General features: G+C 39.6%; 3 protein-coding genes across 3 annotated transcripts; all 3 read left to right on the top strand.

The window, feature by feature from the left end:
* The first annotated feature begins 1,472 nt into the window (after positions 1–1,472).
* LOC143554963 (7-deoxyloganetic acid glucosyltransferase-like) lies at positions 1,473–4,656 on the top strand. Its single transcript, XM_077044611.1, has 2 exons — positions 1,473–2,010; positions 3,380–4,656. Exons 1-2 carry the CDS (start codon positions 1,518–1,520, stop codon positions 4,321–4,323), a joined length of 1,437 nt encoding a protein of 478 aa, XP_076900726.1. The 5' UTR covers positions 1,473–1,517; the 3' UTR covers positions 4,324–4,656.
* A 1,659-nt stretch (positions 4,657–6,315) lies between these two features.
* LOC143554973 (7-deoxyloganetic acid glucosyltransferase-like) lies at positions 6,316–10,374 on the top strand. Its single transcript, XM_077044617.1, has 2 exons — positions 6,316–6,855; positions 9,239–10,374. The coding sequence occupies exons 1-2, from the start codon at positions 6,339–6,341 to the stop codon at positions 10,180–10,182; spliced, it is 1,461 nt and encodes a 486-aa protein (XP_076900732.1). The 5' UTR covers positions 6,316–6,338; the 3' UTR covers positions 10,183–10,374.
* Positions 10,375–13,049: 2,675 nt separating this feature from the next.
* Positions 13,050–15,886, top strand: LOC143554972 (7-deoxyloganetic acid glucosyltransferase-like). Its single transcript, XM_077044616.1, has 2 exons — positions 13,050–13,745; positions 14,866–15,886. The coding sequence occupies exons 1-2, from the start codon at positions 13,235–13,237 to the stop codon at positions 15,816–15,818; spliced, it is 1,464 nt and encodes a 487-aa protein (XP_076900731.1). The 5' UTR covers positions 13,050–13,234; the 3' UTR covers positions 15,819–15,886.
* Positions 15,887–21,024: the final 5,138 nt, after the last annotated feature.

Here is a 21,024-nt window from a genome sequence, read left to right as displayed (position 1 = left end):
TTCTGAATGAAGACGGGGTGATTTCAAAGCGTTTCGAAACCGAGCAGATGGAGAAAGATGTTTGGTATCTCGACAACGGAGCATCGAATCACATGACGGGTAATAAATCGTATTTTTATGAATTGAATGAATGTATCATGGGAAAGGTGAAGTTCGGAGATGAATCTTGTATTGATATTCGGGGAAAATGGTCGGTCTTAATTAAAGGTCAAACGGGGGAGAAACGTTTGTTGACCGATGTCTACTATATTCCGAGATTACAATGCAATATCATAAGTCTTGGTCAAGCAACGGAAGGTAGATGCGAGATTCACATGAAGAATTAATTGCTAACCATGAAAGATGATACATGTAAGCTTTTGATGAAGGTGACAAGGACCAAGAATCGATTGTACAAGATCAGTCTCAAGATAACAAGTCTCGGTAAACGAGCTATCATTGGAATGAAGAATTTTACAGGTAGGGATCTTCAAAGTATTGGACTGAAAGAAGACAAGCTGGTTACGAGTCAGATTCCAATCAAAGATCCAAGTTCCAAAATTCAAAGTCCAAAGAAGAGAGTTCAAGAAACTAAACGTGTGGTCAAGAAAGTGATTTAAGTCCAAGGGAAGACGTCTAATGATCAAACGAAGAAAGTGTTACTTCTAGCCAAGTGTAGCCGAAAGAACATTATAAGAGATCATGAAAAGCCTCGGGAGAATCAAGAGATTGTTGACAAGCGTGAAGTTGAAGACCTGCCAATTTCGAGTAGGAAATTAGGGGGTGAGTCAGGTGACTCGGGTACAACAATTGCGGGGGTGATTGTTGGGTCAATTGTTGTTTGGCCCAAGTATAAGGCCCAACCCAAGAATTAGGGTTATATTATATCTGGTAATGTCTTGACTAAAGTCTATATAAACCGAGTTATGGTTAGACATTAGAGCGTGTGGAGTTGGTGTAACCGAGTTAGGGTTCATCAAGAGTCAAACCGAGTTAGGGTTTAGGAGTTTGTAATCAGTTTTTTGAGTTAGATTTTATGATTAATATAAATGAGAGTTATTCATTTAGTTCGTGTATTGATTATCGATATGGGACTTGAGTTTTAACATATGGTAATTTAAATAAAGTCTACATGTGTTTACTAGAAGTTATTTCTCACAATACAGTACAAAACTAAAGTTTGCAAATAAAAATAATCCTTATATGGGCTAAATCTGGATCAACGTAGTTGAAAACATAACACTTTCAACGCATCTAGAATTTTTCTCAGTACATTAAATAAAAACTTATATACTCCGTATTTCTTAAAGTCAGCCACTTATGGTTGGAACAATTGTTATTTATTCTTTGGACAACAATATTTAACTTGTAGTAGAATTCAAACCATAGTAGTTTTTCGTTTTTCCACACTTTGATCGCTCCACAAACATTTTTTTAGTATTATATTAAACATTATCTTGATCACAATATTATCAATATGTAACTTGTTCTATCTCCACAGTTACATACAACTCCACAAAACAACAACTGTTACAAAAATGGATCAAACTCTCGAACCTCATGTACTTGTATTTCCCATACCATTTCAAGGCCCGGTTTACTGCGCTCTCAAGTTAGCCGAGCTTATATGTCTTTCCGGCATCCATGTCACCTTCCTCAACACCGAACACATCCACCGCCCTCTCCTGCGCCACACCAACGTGGTGTCCCGGTTCAACCGCTACCCCAACTTCAGATTCCAGACCATCCCTGATGGAGTCCACGGGGACCGGTTCATGGAGGTGATGGCTGCTGTGGATGTGGTGACTAAACCTCTTTTTCGGGATATGGTAGTTTCTGGCACGCTGAGTAGGAAATCAGAGCGGCCAGTGACAGTGATGATTCCGGATGCATCCTTTCCTTTTGCTGTGGATATAGCGATAGAGGCGTCGATTCCGGTGATTTGCTTAGAGACAGTAAGTCCATGCTGCGTGTGGACTTCATACTTGAATCTTCCTACGCTTATTGAAGCAGGGGATGTCCCATTCAAAGGTTGGTATTCTTCTTGTTCTACCTACCACATGGGAACATTGTTATGATCTTAATAGGGGTGTTAAAAAAACCTAGAATCGAAAATAACTGAAAAACAACCTTATATGTAACCAGAAACACTGATCCGAATAGTGAATTCGGTTTTCAGTTTGGTTAATAATCGAATCTGAATTGAGAATTCGGTTTTCGGATCAGATAACGAATATTTTAAAATTTTAAATTCGGTTTGTTCGGATAACCGAATTTAACCATTGTACGCGATTAAGTTTGAAGTTATTTACCAATACAGTAGGCAAAGGAGAATGTATTAAGATCTTTCCTCTTCATATATAAACCTTCTTTCTCAAGCATTTGTGAATTCTCTACTCAAATTGTTTATTATGGTATCTTTCCATTTGTGTGCATTGGTTAAAGTCTTGTTTTAAAACTGAAAAGGGATAAATGCAAATTGAATTGGGTGTAATTGGATTGACTTCGGTTCGGTTAGACAATTGTGATTTTGGATTTGGCCGGACAACGGATAGGAACAATAAAATTAAAAATCTGAATATACTGATATGAACTACCCGAATAATCGATAGCCGAACCGATGAACACAATAAATTTTAGTATTAAACTAATTTTACTATATGCTTTAAATTCTTGCAAAAAGTTGTACTGATTTTATAAATAAATTGAAGTGTGTATCACTATGTTAGTCATACGCTGATTAAAAGTTTCATAAAAATCACCAAATTGTAAATAAGTTGTTTTGTTTTTAGGATTAATTCTTTAACTTTTTTTTAACGCTCAACCCTGACTCAACTTGAGCATCCTATTTTTATTTTATTTATTTACTTTTTTATCTTAAACAAGACTTGAATTCAAAATCTTCTTAATTTTTTCCTCTTTCTATAAGCAATTAGACTAGAGATCATTGGTCAATCCATACTTTATTAAATTTACCTTTGTTTTATATTACGTTGTTAAAGATATATTAACATTCCAAAAATTATTAATGATAATTTAATAAACACTACACCCCAAAGTAAATGAAATGTCTTTTTTTTTTAAACCAAATTTATGATTAAAAGTTTTGGTATTTCAACCAAATAAATAATAAATAAAGTAGAATATAATATATTAACTAAATTAGCTAAATAGTGCTACGAGTAAATAAATTTATGTTATATTGATTTTTAATGTAGTAAACGTCAAAGAATTTTTTAACCTCGTTTTATAACTCATTTTTTATCTTGCCATTCATAATTCTTTTTCATCTTCTTCTTCTTTCAGTTTCAAAAACTTGATAACATTTGTATTATACAGAAAAATAAAAAATATACTTTTTATCATTAAATTTTTACAAATTCATTTTCTTGTTCTTTAGAAAATGATCTAGACCAGTTGATAACAAGTGTTCAAGGAACACAACATATTATTCGGAAACGGGATCTTGCAAAGTTTTGTCGCTCCGAGGACTTGTCAAACCCGGTTATCGAACTAATAATCAAAGAAGCTCACGCAATTTCTCAGGCTCAAGGTCTCATACTCAACACGTTTGAAAAGTTAGATAGTATCGTACTCCCACACATGCGTAAGCTTTGTCCAAATATATATACCATAGGCCCATTGCACACTCTTTACAAGGCTCAACTTACGGCTAACACAACATCATCGCAAGAATTCACCATTTCTAACAGTGTATGGAAAGAAGATAGAACTTGCATGTCGTGGCTCGATAAGAACGATCCAAAAACCGTCGTGTACGTTAGCATAGGGAGTCTTGCAACCATGACATTTGAACAACTACTAGAAATATGGTATGGTGTGGTTAATAGTGGAAAACCTTTTTTGTGGGTGAGACGGCCCGGTTCAATCAACAGTGGGTATGACGAGTCCCATGTTCCGATTGAGCTACTAGAGCGTACAAAAGAAATTGGTTGTATAGTAGAATGGGCTCCACAAGAAGATGTCCTCGCCCATCCGGCCATTGGTGGGTTCTTGACACATAGCGGATGGAACTCAACTATGGAGAGCATAGTAGAGGGTGTTCCCATGGTTTGCTGGCCCTACTCTGCGGACCAACAAGTCAATAGTCGATTTGTGGGAGAGGTATGGAAAATGGGAGTAGACATTAAAGATACTTGTGATCGTGTGCGAGTTGAAAAGGCAGTGAGGGACATTATGGACTCTAAACCTAATGTATTTACACAATCTGCCAATACTTGGGCCAATTTGGCTAAAGAGTCGATAACTAAGAATGGCTCATCGTCGATTCGTTTGGGTCGGTTGATTGACGATATTTTAGCAATGAGCTCAACCCGAAGCTAAAGCAAAGTTGTCAGGTATGTACTGGAATTGTATTTTTGTGAATTGTCGAATTGTAAAATAAGTTAATACATGTATACCGGCATGACAACTATTCTCCTTTATCCAACTTTAACGTCATTATACATTTACACATGCATGCAACATGTTGGTGTACAGCTGCCTGCAGTAGTTTATAACTTTATATCATTCCCTATCAAAACCGAACATCATTAATTAGTTAGCAACGTTTATTCATCTAGCGAAACAAATAGAAAAGATATCTTGGTACAAGGTTTATACATCCCATACATAAATAGGTAAATTTTAGCTTAGTAAATCAAATGAAAACTCTGAAGTCCTATCGAGGTTGATTGACCAGCGGGCTGTGGTAGAGATAAAGTCTTTAAACACTCAAAGGTACGCAATGGGTACGTTCAAATCCTAGGTCACATTTTATTGACAAATAAAACAATATAAACGCTAACTATATTCTCGTTAGTAATGAGAAATCTTCTAGTATGATATCGTTTACATAATTGAATTGAATGAATATAAAATACAAATTTTCACATTCTAAAATTGATTCAAGCCGGTGTGTTTAACGGGTACAGTCTTCAAATAATATGTTTGTCTTGAGTTTTCATCACATTTGGTTTTCAACTAAGCTCGAATCGCGTATTCTTGAACAATCTTCTTGTATGACGAGTGCTTGAGCCATGTCTTCTTGTATGATCCTTTGCTACAAGAACGAACAAACTAATGTTGACGGTTGTGGCTAAGGATTTTCGTTCAACATGGGTCCATTAAAACAAATTTGGAGCCTCTACTAAGCAGTATGTCCGTCTCCCAGGGTGCAACAGTCGAAGCAGTGTACTGTTGGGAAGGCCACGCGCCCGTGGTTACATGACCAGATAGTTTAGTGTATTAGAAATTGAAAAGATGAATAATGAAGTTTAGAGAGTACTCTTCTCTAGTTATTCTAGGAAGAAAAAACTATGTTATGTTTCTTTGGTTGGTGTGATTTATGTAGTAGAGCTTATGGTTTTCTTCATCCATAAAATGAACCTTCATGTTCATTATATAAGCCCACAAACCATAAATTTCATGTCCATTAATCATCATTCCATAAACAAGAGTTAACTGACATATTAAATTGTAATAAAAAAGACTCTTAAGATTTTACGAAACGTCCTTAATAGGTCGCATGAACCATGTATTTGAAGATAAGTTAGTATTGGTCTTAACATGATTAGTGACATAGCATTGTTACACCGACCACTCATTCGATATCTCATTCATTATTAAATTAGAAAAACACATTTTTACTAAATTTTCCAACATATGCATCCCATACATAAATAGGTAAACTTGAGTTTAGTAAATCAAATGAAAACTTGTAAGTCCTGCGGTTGATTACCTAATGAGGCGTGACAGAGACAAAGTCTTTTAAACACCAAAAGGTACTCGGTTCAGGTATTAGAAATACAAGAAATTTGTCTTTAAATAAAACTTGGAAGTTAACTTGTGACACGTTCAATACAATTTGAATCAAATAGTTTAATGCCATCAAATAACTAAAAGTGTATGTGCTCAAGTTTGTTTGGATTAATGTGATTCTAATTGTGTTAACAAATATTTTGTTATTGATTCTAACCGTGTATCACAAACTTGAAAATTAACCATATATCCACCACATAACGCACAAATACACACGCGCTTCACTACGCATGGGTACAAAACCTTAATGTAGATAAAATGATTTTAAACTAAACTAAAAAAGATAAACAAATCATTAAAAAATATGATCTAAAAGAGGTTGAAGCATATCACATCACTCACGGATTCTCTTACGGGCCATGTGATATACAGTCTAAATGGGGCCATTTGCTACTTATTCTTCGGCGGTAATATTCAACTCCTAGCGACCAAAATTTTGTTTTTTTTTCATTTATTAAATAAACAATTATCTTGATATATAAGTTGTTCGATCTCCCCACAATTTAACAATCAAAATACAGATCAAAATTGTTATAAAAATGGATCAAACACTCAAAACTTTACCTCATGTACTTATATTTCCATTACCATTTCAAGGCCCTGTTAACTGTGCTCTCAAGTTAGCCGAGCTTCTATGTCTTTTCGGTATCCATGTCACCTTCCTCAACACCGAACACATGCACCGCCTCCTCCTCCGCCACACCGACGTGATGTCCCGGTTCAATGGCTATCCTGACTTCAAATTCCAGACCGTCCCTGATGGAGTTGAGCATGAGACACCGGTCCATCGGGACCAGTTCATGGAGGTGATGGCTTCTGTGGATAAGGTTACTAAACCTCTTTTCCGGGAGATGATAGTTTCAGGAGAGCTGAGTCGGAAATCAGAGTGGCCAGTGACGGTGATGATTCCGGATGCATCCTTTCCTTTTGCTGTGGATATAGCGATAGAGGCGTCGATTCCGGTTATTTGCTTCGATACTTTAAGTCCATGCTGCGTGTGGACTTCATACTTGAATCTTCCTACTCTTATTGAAGCAGGGGATGTCCCATTCAAAGGTTGGGTTTGGGTCTTCTTACTTTTACCCATATATACATATACATTACTGAAGAAACACTAATCGACCCCGGGCAGATTATGGATAATCTGGGGGTTAAATAGATGTTTCCCACGAGGGTTAGGTCCGGCAAGATGGTTGTTCTTCTGATGACCTGCAAAACAGACACCGTGAGCTCGTCACTGAGAAGGGGGTACCTCCTTGTGACCACCCTCCGGCGTGAGAATCAGACTAGATTGCTCTTGAATATAAGTGTATATTAAGAGAAAATGACTAGAGCAGATATCAGATAATATATGAAGATATAAGATGATGATACCGTTCCAAGGTGTTGGAGTATTTATAGCCGAAGGTAGGTTTCCAAGCAGGTACAGCCAGCTGTATAATATTCTTGTTCTACCAACTGTGGGCTACGCACGTGCCATGCTGGTGGTTGGTGGGTAGGCAGCGGCTGATAGTGACCAGGCCGGCTGTATACTATTCCTTTTCCACCAACTGCAGGCTATGTACGTGCCACGACAGGGGTTGGTGAGTAGGCAACGGCTGATAGTGACATTAAGTACTAGAGCGTGCTGCTCGTCGTACTGTTGTCAGTGAGCTGTCGCAGCTTTGGTCAGATCTTTTGTCCATACCTTGGCAGGTATAGTACAAAAGGTCCTCCAGTAGCGTACGGACTGGCTCATTTGGGCGGGAGAATTCCCGGCTTTGGGCGGGAGTAGTCCCGGCTTGCTCATTCCCTCTTCAGGTGACATTACTGAATTATTTGAGAGTTAGTGCCTTGTGCGTGTAGCCTTCCCTGATGGCTAGTATCCGTAGCTGCGGGAACAGGCGGAGTACGTCACCATTGGGAGGCTTTTCCTGCGGGAACAGCTTGCGTACTGCGCGTAAGGACGTCGCGTCTCTGAGCATGGTTGGTCCTGCGGATCCAGTTGGTCTTTGCGCAGACGTCCCTCGAGTCTTGCGAGTTCAACTGCGCAGACGTCTCTCTTCGAGGTGAGTCTTGCGGGTCCAACTGCGCAGACGTCCCTGTTTAAGGTGAGTCTTGCGGGTCCAACCGCGCAGACGTCCCTGTTCAAGGTGAGTCTTGCGGGTCCAACTGGGCTCTGCTGGGACCTACCTCTTCAATTACATTAGCCAAGTCATTTAATGTTGAGGGTGGACGGGTCACAAGCAGATTTTATTATTATTATTATTATTATTATTATTACATAAGATAAAATGTCAAATATTGGTGTCACAGAAATTTAGAAAGCAAGTAAAGTCAATTGACCTTTTAGGGGACTAATACTTTGGAGGCTTTAAATTTCAATAGTTGTTATATGATGGTTGGACTAGTATTTGATATCTTTGAGAAAACATATCATATCCCATATCCATCCACCACTGCTGATTTGCCCAGGTTCCAATCTCAAGTCGCATGGTTTTTACTTTTTTTTTTAACACCAATTTTCTTTTTCCATATAAAGTTTTTGGCCTTCTATATTTCGATTTTGTAGGCCATTATTTGATTTTGTTTTTTATTTCATTATATTCATGAATGTTACTGCTTATGGTTTGCTCTATTGAGCATCGATAGCCTAGATAATTTTTTGTTATTCTTTATGTTTATTTTATTGTATGTTACCATATTTCGTTTTACAGCTCGAACGTGAATTTCCTTTGTTTTATTTCTTGTGACTGTTCTTGTGTTTAAGCTAGCTTTTAGCGTTCGTTAAATTGGTAAAACCCGGGTGTTGGTAAAACCCGAGCGTTAGGCGGAGTCTACGTTAATTTATCGATATTGGTTACGAACGCCAGGTTGAAAACTAGTTATTATTAATATAATAGATTTATGTGTGAAAAGGCGGATTTGTCCCTTATTTTAACGGTTTAAATCTAACGTCTGTTGACGGCCGGTTTCGATTGTAAAAAGGTGCAGACCACAGGTGGTCGTGTGCTAAATCTGCAAAATTAGAACGATATGGTGCAATCCTGCAAAATAGTATAGTGGTGTTTGTTTTTTTGTATTTAACTCCATATTTTGTAATACAGTATAGATACGTAATGACTTTTACAATGAGCTGAGTAGGTCCCAGACCTCCACATGTTTATTTTAAGTGCATTTAACAAGTGACGTACGGGGTGAGTCTCCATTAAAATTATCTTAATTTGTTTTATACATCAACCAAGTAATCTATAATATTAAGTTACGTTTATTCTAACTTCAGAAAACAGTCATAATAAATTTGTGTTATAAGCTTATTTAGAGCATATTAATAACTCAATAACTTCTATTATTTCATAAGCATTTACTTATGAACTTTGTAGACGTTTGTATCGTAAGTAAAAATAAAGTAAAACATATTTTTTTATTCTTTTTACCAATCCATTATCTTGTTAATCAGGAAATGATCTAGACCAGTTGATAACAAGTGTGCCAGGAACAAATCATATTATTCGGAAACGGGATCTTGCAAATTTTTGTCGCTCCAACGACATGTCAAACCCAGATATCAAAGACATCATCAAAGAAGCTAAAACAATTTCTCAAGCTCAAGGTCTCATACTCAACACGTTTGAAAAGTTGGATAGTCTCGTACTCCCACATATGCGAAAGTTTTGTCCAAATATTTATACCGTGGGCCCACTACACGCTCTTCACAAGACCCGACTTACGGTTAACACAACATCATCGCAAGAATCCATCTTTTCAAATAGTGTTTGGAAAGAAGATAGAACTTGCATGTCTTGGCTTGATGTGCACGATCCAAAAACCGTCGTCTATGTTAGCATAGGGAGTCTTGCGACCATGACAGTTGAAGAACTGCTAGAATTATGGTATGGTATAGTTAATAGTGGAAAACCTTTTCTGTGGGTGAGACGGCCCGGGTCAATCAATGGTGGGTATAATGAGTCCCAAGTTCCGTCTGAGCTAATAGAGCGCACAAAAGAAATCGGGTGTATAGTAGAATGGGCTCCACAAGAAGATGTACTTGCTCATCCGGCCATTGGTGGGTTTTTGACACATAGCGGATGGAACTCCATTATGGAGAGTATAGTAGAGGGTGTTCCTATGGTTTGTTGGCCATACTCTGTGGACCAACAAGTTAATAGTCGATTTGTGGGAGAGGTATGGAAAATTGGAGTAGACATTAAAGATACTTGTGACCGAGTGCGAGTTGAAAAGGCAGTGAGGTACATTATGGACTCCAAACCAAATGCATTTATACAGAGTGCTAATATTTGGGCAAATTGGGCTAAAGAGTCAATAACTAAGATGGGTTCGTCATCGATTCATTTGAGCCGGTTGATTGATGATATTTTAGCAATGAGCTCAACTCGAAGCTGAAGTTGTCGAAATTTATTTTTGTATGATGCCATGTACTGGTGTCGAATTGTGAAATAAGTATGCAATATGTTGTGTACCGTTCAACTTCAACGTCATTATACATGCATGCAATATTTTGTGTACAGTTGCCTTCGGTAGTTTATATCACTCCAAATCTCTAATCAAAATCGAACAACACAATTAGCAAAACCAATGTTGAAGTTCGGTGAGAAATAATAAATAGAAATCAAATTAAACTAAATGAAAAGATATTTGTTGCAAGGTACGTATCGGATTTTTTTTTCAAAATGGGAAAAATTAAGTGGGTGAATAGTTTGTTGGAGAGATTTTTTTAGGTGACTCGCCATTTGAAATGACGTTGTGTTAGTGTTTACAGATCTTGTCAAGTGACATGGAAGTTTTATTTGAGATCCTTTATTTGAAATAGCGGAATCTATAAAAGCAATATGTGATCCGTCATTTGAAATGATAGATCTCTGAAAAAGATGTAACATCATATCTAATACTTCATGTATACTTCATAAAAGAAAAAAAGAGAAGAAAAAAAAGGCCTTGTTGGCTGGTGGTTTTTGCTGAAACTATAAGGCGCATACAATGGTACGTATCTCATGATGCAAGATTTGAATTACGATGCAACGGGGTATAAATTAAGAGAGAGAAATGAACTAGGCAGGCGTGATAATTATGAAAAACCAAAAAAGAAAAAACGATATTAATCAAACTTATACAATACTGGTTCTTTTAGAATGGCAGCTTACACTCAATTTTACTTCTAAATTACATTTTTTTTATTCGGGTTTCGGTTGTTTGGATTGAACGGACTGGGTTAAAAATTATTAAAGCCATAATTCAAATGTTCATAAAACCAAAATCAAATCAAATTCAATATACAACCATATTTAACAATAATAAAATGCAAAACATTCATAATACTAATTATAATTAATAGTTCGTTTCAACAAACTACCTATACGAACTCTCACTAGTTAATATCAACCAACTATTAGTTTCAACAAGTTTTAAGAAATTAATGGTTTGATTATGGTCATTACCTCCTTATTTGCCCAAGAAACACAAGGATTAATTTGTTTTAGAAATCCGATACAGACCCTGCTTTGAATCCTATTCAGAGTGGTCGAAGCTTCAAACATAAAAAATAAACAACAGTAGCAACTTGATCAAATAATGATTACATGCCTACTCTAATTGAAGAATGGATATTGAACAGAATGAAATGCGCATGCAGCTGAGACACTTCGTTACCCTAAACTTATAAAACATCTGATGTGCTTTTGAGTTATTCGGGTTGTTCGGGTCAACACAATTATGGGTATCTCAACCCAAATACCAACGCAACTATTTTTTGGTTCGGCATAGGAGTTTAATCGGGCCTCAAGTCACTTCAGGCGGGTTTGGTATTCAAGTACGATTATAAAGGACACCCCTCAATTTATCCAACACCTTGGTACCACTAGGCAAAAATAACTATAAAGTTATAAGTTTTAGGGTGTAAAATGAGACTTTTATGAACTTTAACATCCTATATATTTTGTCATGGTCATGAAAAACTAAGCTACTTGTTTATGGTAAGAAAGATGGCGTAAGTAGTGGTGGGGATGCCACGATAGGAATTGGCCTGTGGACGAGTCGTCATAGCATGTAACCATTAAAATTGGTGGGATAGCCAAGAAAAAGACATATTGTTGAATGAGTGTGTAGCTTGTGTGGTTGAGTGGCAAGATTGTTTGCGTAGCGCACACAAACACCCAAACACACGTAAATGATCATATGTTGGCTGACAACGGTAGAGGGCAAATGTTGGAGTTGAAAAGTGGAGTCTTTTGGTTAGTAGGATGTTGTGGAGCTATGTGGCAGCGTAGAGGGCTTTAACCCCTCTTAAAAACGGGAAATCCCCCAAACTTTAAAGCAAACATGTAAAAGGCTCTAACTAGTATCTTTAATGTTCACATACCTGAAATACAAAAACGAACTTGAAGTACCACATTTCACACCAAATACTTAATAAAAATAAACAGCGAACAAAATATACACGATTTATATCCAACCATCAATAGGCGTGGATGGGTAATTTTCAAATGGTGTCTTCTAGTTGACGAATCATTCGCTAGGCTCGTCTGTTTTACTGTGATATTGGGGCAAGAGTATTGGGAAACAAGATCGTATGTGTAAGCAAAAAAAATTGAATTTGTTGTTATCGAATTAACAAGATGCATTTGTTATCGAATTTGTTATTATTATATTGAATAACTGGTCAACAAGATGCACTTGTTGCAACTTGCAATTGCATTGTTGTATGGGTGGGCTAAAGCATTATAACCTACATATATGTTCAAATACATAAAGTAGAGTTTACGAGAAACCTACCTTTACGAGAAAATCAAATAAAACCAATATCAATCTTTAATCATGTTAAGCAAAGTAACTTATATAAATTAATGCATAGTATAAAAGATTTAAAAAAGATAAAAATTATCGACTGAGTTTTAGATTAGTCGATTCGTATCATTCTTCCGATTAAAAGCTTTAAAACATCTGTTTAAAATTCAATAATTGTTTTAAAAGATGTAGAATGAGAGAAAAAATTCTAAAAGATAGGACCACTAGCGGAAATATATTCTCAATTATGATTATTATCGACGAAATGACATAAAGATAAGATTTGTAAAATCTAATATTCCTCAAAAATAGAATGGTATATATTTCTTTTATCTAATTATGATAGTTAGAAAATTTTAAATTAAAATAAAAGTGAGAAACAAACATATCAGTATATCAGATCACTCACAACGGTACAGTTTAAGGTAGGGTCATTTCATTTGTTACGGCGTCAATATTCAACTCCTAGCAAGCAAAATTCAATCCGCAACTAGTTTTTCCACACTTGATTGCTACACAACAGTTTCTTTTTTGTATTAATTAAATAAACATTATCTTGAATCTTGATCATCCTTGTTCACAACATCAATATATAACTGGTTCAATCTCCACAACTTCATACAACTCCATAACACAACAATCATATTAGTTAAAAATGGATCACACCCTTGAACCTCATGTCCTAATATTTCCCATACCATTTCAAGGTCCAGTTAACTGTGCTCTTAAGTTAGCCGAGCTCCTATGTCTTTCGGGTCTCCATGTCACCTTCCTCAACACCGAACACATCCACCGCCCACTCCTCCGCCACACCCAGGTGCTGTCCCGGTTCAACCGCTATCCTAACTTCAAGTTCCAGACCATCCCTGATGGCGTTGAGCATGAAAAACCGGTCTCTGGAGACCGGTTCATGGAGGTGATGGCTGCAGTTGATGCAGTGACTAAACCTCTTTTCCGGGAGATGATGGTTTCTGGAGGGCTGAGTAGGAAATCGGATAGGCCAGTGACGGTGATGATACCCGATGCTTGCTTCAGTTTTGCCATTGATATTGGGATCGATGCGTCGATCCCAGTGATTTGCTTCGAGACAGTAAGTCCATGTTGCTTGTGGACTTCATACTTGAATCTCCCTACGCTTATTGAAGCAGGGGATGTCCCATTCAAAGGTTGGTATTCTTGTTTTCAACATGTTGAACATAAGTTTTTGATTAATATTGTTATGATTTTCTTTGGGGAAAATGATTAAAATGGCTTATTTGACCACATAGATTACTTAACTAACCTTTCGAACTAAAAGACCTTTTTTTTAAATGGAAGGATCCATCATTCTAAAGCTGGCATCTGACAGATCTATCTTATACAATTCAATTTTTTAACCAAACACATCTTGACACGTATACACTTAAATGGTTGGGCCCGACCGTTTAAAAAAAACGATTGTTTAGTTTTGACGCCGACCGTTTAGTTTTGCATATACGTTTCTTACTAATATTGTTATTATGATTTTAAATCTTTCACTAAGTTTTTGACTTTTTTCAATATCTAATATCAATATGCCAAAAGTTGTATAAAATTATTGTCTAACGCGTGTCTGTTTACATTTTAGGATTAACTAAAGTTTTAGATTTTTCAAAACACTTTATAATTGAATCAAAATTGACCAAAAATATAAGCGATAAAACAAAATATACCATAATCAAGCTTGATATTGAATCGTAATTGACCCGTAATTAGACCTGTCGATTGAAAATCATAATCAAAACCATAATTATAAAATAAACATTTAAGCCATAAATCAATCGAACATACTACTACTACTAGGTCACTATCGTGAACCTGCTATTTGATTGGTCTTGGGTCATTATTAGTCATAATCGTGAAGTTAATTTAATAAATAATAAACAGTGATTCCATTATAGGAGGAATAGGAACCGTTAATTTGGGTTAGATTCTGATAACCTTAGCGTATTATACCTAAAAGTATATTTGATTTTAAAATTAAAGTTTATTCGGGTTTTTCGGGTATACCCGAAACCCAAAGATCAGACGCAAGAACAAATAGGAATTGCTTCAATTTGTGTTCAATTAGTCTTTTCTCGAGATCAGATTTTTCGAGTCAGGTTAGGGTTTTTTAGGGTCGGGTTTCAAGTTTCAGATAAAAGTGACAGCCCTAATATCAACCAAGTAATTTAATATTAATTTACTTTTATATATTAACAAAAATAGTAATTTTAAAATGTTTTTATTGGTTTTATTGACGCAAGTTTTTTTTCCCTTATTTCTTAGGGAATGATCTTGATCAGATGATAACCAGTGTTCCAGGAACAGAACATATTACTCGACGACGGGATCTTGCCAGCTTTTGTCGTTCTGATGATTTGTCAAACCCTGTCATCGAACTCATCGTCAAAGAAGCTCACGCGGTTCCTCGAGCTCATGGTCTCATACTCAACACATTTGAAGAGTTGGATAGTCTCATACTCCCACACATGCGAAAGCTTTGTCCAAATATTTACACCATAGGTCCGCTACACACTCTTCACAAAACTCAACTTACAGCCAAAATAACATCATCGCAAGAAACCACATTTTCTAACAGTGTTTGGAAAGAAGATAGATCCTGCATTTCATGGCTCGATAATCAAGATCCAAAAACCGTTGTTTATGTTAGCATAGGGAGTCTTGCAACAATGACAGTTGAACAACTTCTCGAAATATGGCATGGTGTGGTTAATAGTGGGAAACCCTTTTTGTGGGTGAGACGACCAGGGTCGATCACCGGTGGGTATGACGAGTCTCAAATCCCAGCTAAGCTACTAGCACGCACAAAAGAAATAGGGTGTATAGTAGAATGGGCTCCACAAGAAGATGTACTCGCCCATTCAGCCATTGGTGGGTTTTTGACACATAGCGGATGGAACTCAACTATAGAGAGCATAATGGAGGGTGTTCCCATGGTTTGCTGGCCGTACTTTGTGGACCAACAAGTGAATAGTCGTTTTGTGGAAGAGGTGTGGAAACTGGGAGTAGACATGAAAGACACTTGTGATCGGCTGCTAATTGAAAAGGCAGTGAGAGACATTATGGACCAAAAGCATAATGGATTTACGAAAAGTGCAAATACATGGGCAAACTTGGCTAAAGATTCGATAACTAAAATGGGTTCATCATCTATTCAATTGGGTCGATTGATTGATGATATTTTAGTCATAAGTTCTACCCCATTTGACCCTAAATAGAATGTTCAAGCTAGGCTGGTAGTAAAATCGTATTTGTTGGAAGTGTAAGATAACTAAATAACTTTATATATGTTATGTACTTTGGATAAGTTATGAAATCAACTTATTATTAAATGTTTCATAAAAGTTAAACCCTATTATTTAAACTTTTTATTAAATGCTAAAATTGGACCGGAGTTTGGTACCGTCCAAAGCTTTTAAGCAAATCATCTTTCTCTTACACACAAACTAAGCCTAGAAACCATGCAGCCAGTCCATGCCCAATTATGTTAAACCCTCCCAGAGTCATAACATGCATGCCAAGGAACTTATGCCTGATATGGTCTAAAATATACATATTATTATATAAATATTTCTTACACTTTTAAGTACTTTGAAACTAGATTTTTAATGAATATTATTCGTAGTTGTTTCATATGTGTTTTTTTAGGTTCTAAGATGTAATGAGCTAAAATTGTTTACTTTTACTCAACTTGAGACAACGAGCTAAAATTGAGTATGCATATTAAATTTGAGACCAACGAGTGGACATTTGAGTATATTTTACTTATATTTGTATTATTACTGAAGAAACGTGGATCGACTCTCTGGTAGACGATCAACTTTCCTCGGGTGTGATTATGCTATTTCACCGATGGTTCTCTGGGATCTGGGTTCTTCCACCTACAAAATGAACAGCACCGTAAACTTACCCCTCAGAAAGGGACAGAGGGGTCCTCTTTGGGGTAACCCTCCGGTGTGAGAATAAGAGTTTGTAGGAGAAGATAATAATATGAGAGTAAGGAAAATGGAGTGTATTGCTTAATATAGCTGAATACTGTGTAATTGGGTGTCCTCTCCTTGTGGAGTTGATGTGGTATTTATAGTGCTAGGGTTTCCAATGATTGGGCTCAGACCCAATTAGGGCCTTTTTGGCCTCCTCCTATAGCTTCGCGCCACGTGTCCTTGGGACACCTGGTGCTTTTTCATTGGTTAGTTGCACATAGGTTTTGCTGAGTTGTCCACCTTTCATTGGCAGCTGTCAACATCAGCATATTCTTATTCCTTAAAAAGATACCTTCTGGAAGGTTGTCTGACGTGCACAATCAAGGTTGCCCTAATCCTGATTTGGATAAGGACGAGGTTGATTATGTGCATGTGTGATATGCGCCTATCCTGAGGATGCGCGAGGTCTTCTCTTTATTCTCACGCGCAGATGTTTCATGCGCAGATGTGATATGCACAAGCATGTGATATGCGTCACGCGCGGATACGTCTCGCGCAGATGTGATATGCGTGAGCATATATGGTGCGTGAGCATGTGGTACGCGTGAGCATATGTGATGCGTGAGCATATGTGATGCTTGAGCATATGTGATGCATGAGCATATGTGATGCCTGAGCATGTGATGCATGAGCATATGTGATATGCGTGAGCATATGTGATATGCGCCATGCGCATAGGTTTTGGCTTTGTGCCTTCATAATATCTTGATTTCAAGCGTCTTGTCTATATCTTGTGGGTTGACCCGCCTCGCTCGGTGTTGAGGCGGGTACATACCTCTTCAAGCCCCCCCAGTCTAATGTGTGTCTTGTCTCGCGCGAGCGAGGTAAGATAGATATTAGACTTAATAGTTTGCTCTTTTAGTAGGGTTTGTCTTTTCTTCTTATTACTCATCGGTGCGCGAAATTCTATCCTTTTGTTTGAAAGCGAATCGTCCCTGTACGTGGTTGGTTGTTGCTGACATGCATCAGTGATGGGGACGTGTCAGACCTTTCGTGTGCTCGAGGTGCTACAGTTGCCTTTCATGTCCCCTCACATAGTGTCAGGAACACGTGTCGCGCTCGCGTTGGTCCGTACCTGCGAGTGGTGGCGCGTGAACTCTGGCAGCACCTGTATAGTTTCTTTTCGTGTCCCCTCACACAGTGTCAGGGACACGTGTCGCGCTCGCGTTGGCTTACACCTGCGAGTGGGGGCGCGTGAAGTCCGATCCGTACCAATTTTTCTCTCTCCTGAGCCTATAAAAGCAAGCCCTTTCGAGTTTTTTATCCTTCATCTTCTTTGTTGTTTATTCAGAGCTTTTTTCTTTCATTCTATTCCGATTGCCTGTCTTCTGCTTCCAGATCTCTGTTCTTCAGAAGGTACCTTTGTCCGATTTTACAGTTGTATGTCTGATAGCTCAGACAACACAATCTCCCCCAGCCATCGCCGTGTGAAATCGTTAGTAATGTCTACGTTGAAGAAGACCGGCAAGGGGAAGAGGGCTGCTGAGGCCTCATCGGAGGAGGTAGGGAAAACCAAGGCAGTGAAGAAGTGGGATGAGATCCCCTGTAAGCTGAGGCAGTCCGATTTTGACAGCCTTATCGATACTCAGGGTTTTCTCCCTGAGTATGGCTGCATGTTGCCGGCGGCCGGGCAAACGGCGGCGGACCCGCCTACCGGCTATATTTCCCTTTATTGCCATTTTTTCACCCACTGCAACCTTCGTCTCCCGATGACAAGGTTTGTGGGTGCGCTGCTTAGGTTTTATGGGATTCATATATCCCAAGTCCATCCGTTTGGACTCGTGCGCATGACTCACTTTGAGTTCATGTGCAAATCTCAGCGCGAGGAGCCCACCCCTCGGCGCTTTCAGTTTTTTTATAAGCCCAAGATCCAAGATTCTTGGTTCTCATTTATTCCTCGCAGTCAGAAGGTCAAGTGCTGCACTGTTTCATTCAAAAGCCTTCATGACTGGTCCGAGAGATTTTTCTATATCAGGGCTGGTGTGATCCCCATCCGCATGACCATGCGCGCGATCTCTTCTGCGCCTGCGGATGTGGGTGTCTTCAAGAACCCAACTGGCGCCTGGGTAAAAAAGTTGACTGCCGAACCATCCCCCGCCAAGAAAATTTGCGAGGAGGCGCTGGTGGGGGTTGGTATGAGCAGGAGGTGGGCTGACAGCGCGACTGAGCCCGTTATCCAAGTTGACGGCTTATGTAAGTTAACTCATTGCATTACTTCTGCGCGAATATAATTCGTTTTGCTGATATCATTTGACTTGTTTTGTGCAGTCAGCAAGGAGTATGTCCACGCCGCCTATGATGAGCATATGGAGGGTGGCTCCGTCGCGCTGGGCGCTGGGGAGGTTGGTTTCCCCGATCGCTTCGATGACATGTTCATCCCTGTTGATCTGGGATTTCTCTTTGACAGCGATGCGCCTGGTAAGCCTTTGTACTTATGCTTACGCCTTTATAATACCACATTTGGCTAACATTTCTGTTGCACGTATTGTAGACGCGCTTGAGAACTACGAGCTTGAGCTCGCGGAAGAGGAGGAGGAGGCTGAGTTACCCCAACTAAAGCGTAGCTAAGGGGAAAACTGGCGCAGGGGCCAGTAAGAAACAGAAGAAAGATGTTGCCCCTGTTGCTCAGGATCCTCCTACTCAGGCGAGGGAACTTGAGAAAACCCAGGAGTTTACCTCCAAGTTTTCCTTTTCTTCCCTGCCTCAAAAAGTGGGCAGACCTCCTGTCCACACGAGGTATGATGCCACAACCTCCTCCCTTCGCGCGGCGGAAAATGGGAGCGGCGTTGCGCCTGCCGTTTCCTCTTCGACAGGTATACTTTGCTTATCCTTTATGGTTCTATGAGCGCGATTCTGATAGAGTTACTAATGAATCTTTGGTCACTCAAATGTTTGTAGAGCCGGCGATCTTGGTGGAACAACCTCAGGGGCAACCGGGTGCCGAGCCTGCGCCGGAGGTCGCTTCGAAGTCCCCTGTTTTACCCTCGAAAAAGGGGAGAATGGACTTCATGGCGATGTTTGACTCGCGAACGGAGTTGCGCCAAGGTACGGATTGCGCTTTTATTTTCTGACTTATTTCTTTTAGATCAAGTCATGAACCATTTCTTTTTGTTGGATATTTCATAGGAGTCATAGCTGGCGTACAAGCTGCTGGCGGCACTCCTGGCGCCGGTGCCAGCGCCGTTGGTTCTGCTCCTGCTCCTGCAAGCGCTGAATCTCCCCTCATCGGGATTACTAAGGAGCAGGAGGCCGTTTTACGCGCCGATCTGGCGGCGTCGAGACCTCCCTCACCTCCTCCTGCGCGCAGCCCTCCTCGCGAGACTGACTTTGGTTCTAGGTCGCAGGAGAAAAGGCCTGCTTCAGAGGAGGATGAGGAGGTTCAAGCTGAAGGCTCCGACAGCGGCCGCGCCAGCCCTGCAGCGCCACGAGGTTTCGTGGCGCAGTCTTCTCGTGGGGCCGGCGCTGACTTTTCTGCTTCATCCCCGCAGGTATTGGTTCGTTTTTGCTCCGCTGCGCGGACTTCCATATTAGTGTTTTGATGACTTAGATCATTACTTTGTGTTTGCAGGAAGCCGATCACATTTACCGCCCGAGATGGAATATTACTGAGGACAGCTCATTTCAGTCCATGGGTGTGTGTGCGGACTTCTGGGCTCATTCTGTGCCTCCAGCTGAAAGGAGGTTTCAGGAGGACCGCGCTCGCGATGACTTGCTCAACGATCATCTGTTTGCTGGGTCGGCTTTCTTTGCTGCCTCCCAAGAGCTTCGCTATGATTACGTAAAGGTACGTGATGCTCTTGCGGAAGCCAAGCAAGAGGCTAAAGTGTCTGCTTGGCATCTTTCTGATGCTCGAGAGAGAGCTGAGAAACTCCAAGCAGAGCTCAGCGAGAACAGAGCAAGTGCCAACACCGCCTTCGTGAAGCGCGGGCATGAGCTACAGGCTGCGCGGGAGAAGCTACAGGCGGCCGAGGAGGACGCGGCCAAGTACGCGCGTAAAGTGCGCGACTTGGAGCTGGACGCGGAGGCGCGTGACCAAGCTCTTGTCCAGTCTATAAGTGACAAATCATCATTGGAGAGTGAGGTTGCGCGCCTGAAGAAGGAGCTGGCGGCCGCGCGGGCTGAGAAAGATGAAGCTTTGGCAACGGCAGCGTCTAGCCAGAAAGCACTCGAGCTTGCGCGAGCGGAAAAGGAAGAAGCCTTGGCGGCAGCAGCGTCCGACAAAGAGGAGCTGAAACAGACTAAGGAAACTGTTGAGTTGTTAAACTCTCAGATTCCTGCTCTTGAGACGTCTGTTGCTTCCCTCGCGCAGGATCGCCAATGGCTAATCTCACAGGGTATGACTCGTTGCGCTTACGCGATGAAATACTCAGACGAGTTTCAGGCCCTTGTGATGGATTGCAACGCTGCCGCGCGCTTGGTGGGTCGAGCTGAAGGGTTTAAG

The sequence above is a fragment of the Bidens hawaiensis genome, unplaced genomic scaffold, assembly GCF_021521415.1.
Source record: "Bidens hawaiensis isolate Kalapana, Puna unplaced genomic scaffold, B.hawaiensis_p1.1 tig00017939_1, whole genome shotgun sequence".
NCBI classification, from domain to species: Eukaryota; Viridiplantae; Streptophyta; class Magnoliopsida; order Asterales; family Asteraceae; genus Bidens; species Bidens hawaiensis.
The sequence above is the reverse complement of the archived record's forward strand: the minus strand, read 5'-3'. Positions and strand labels throughout refer to the sequence as shown.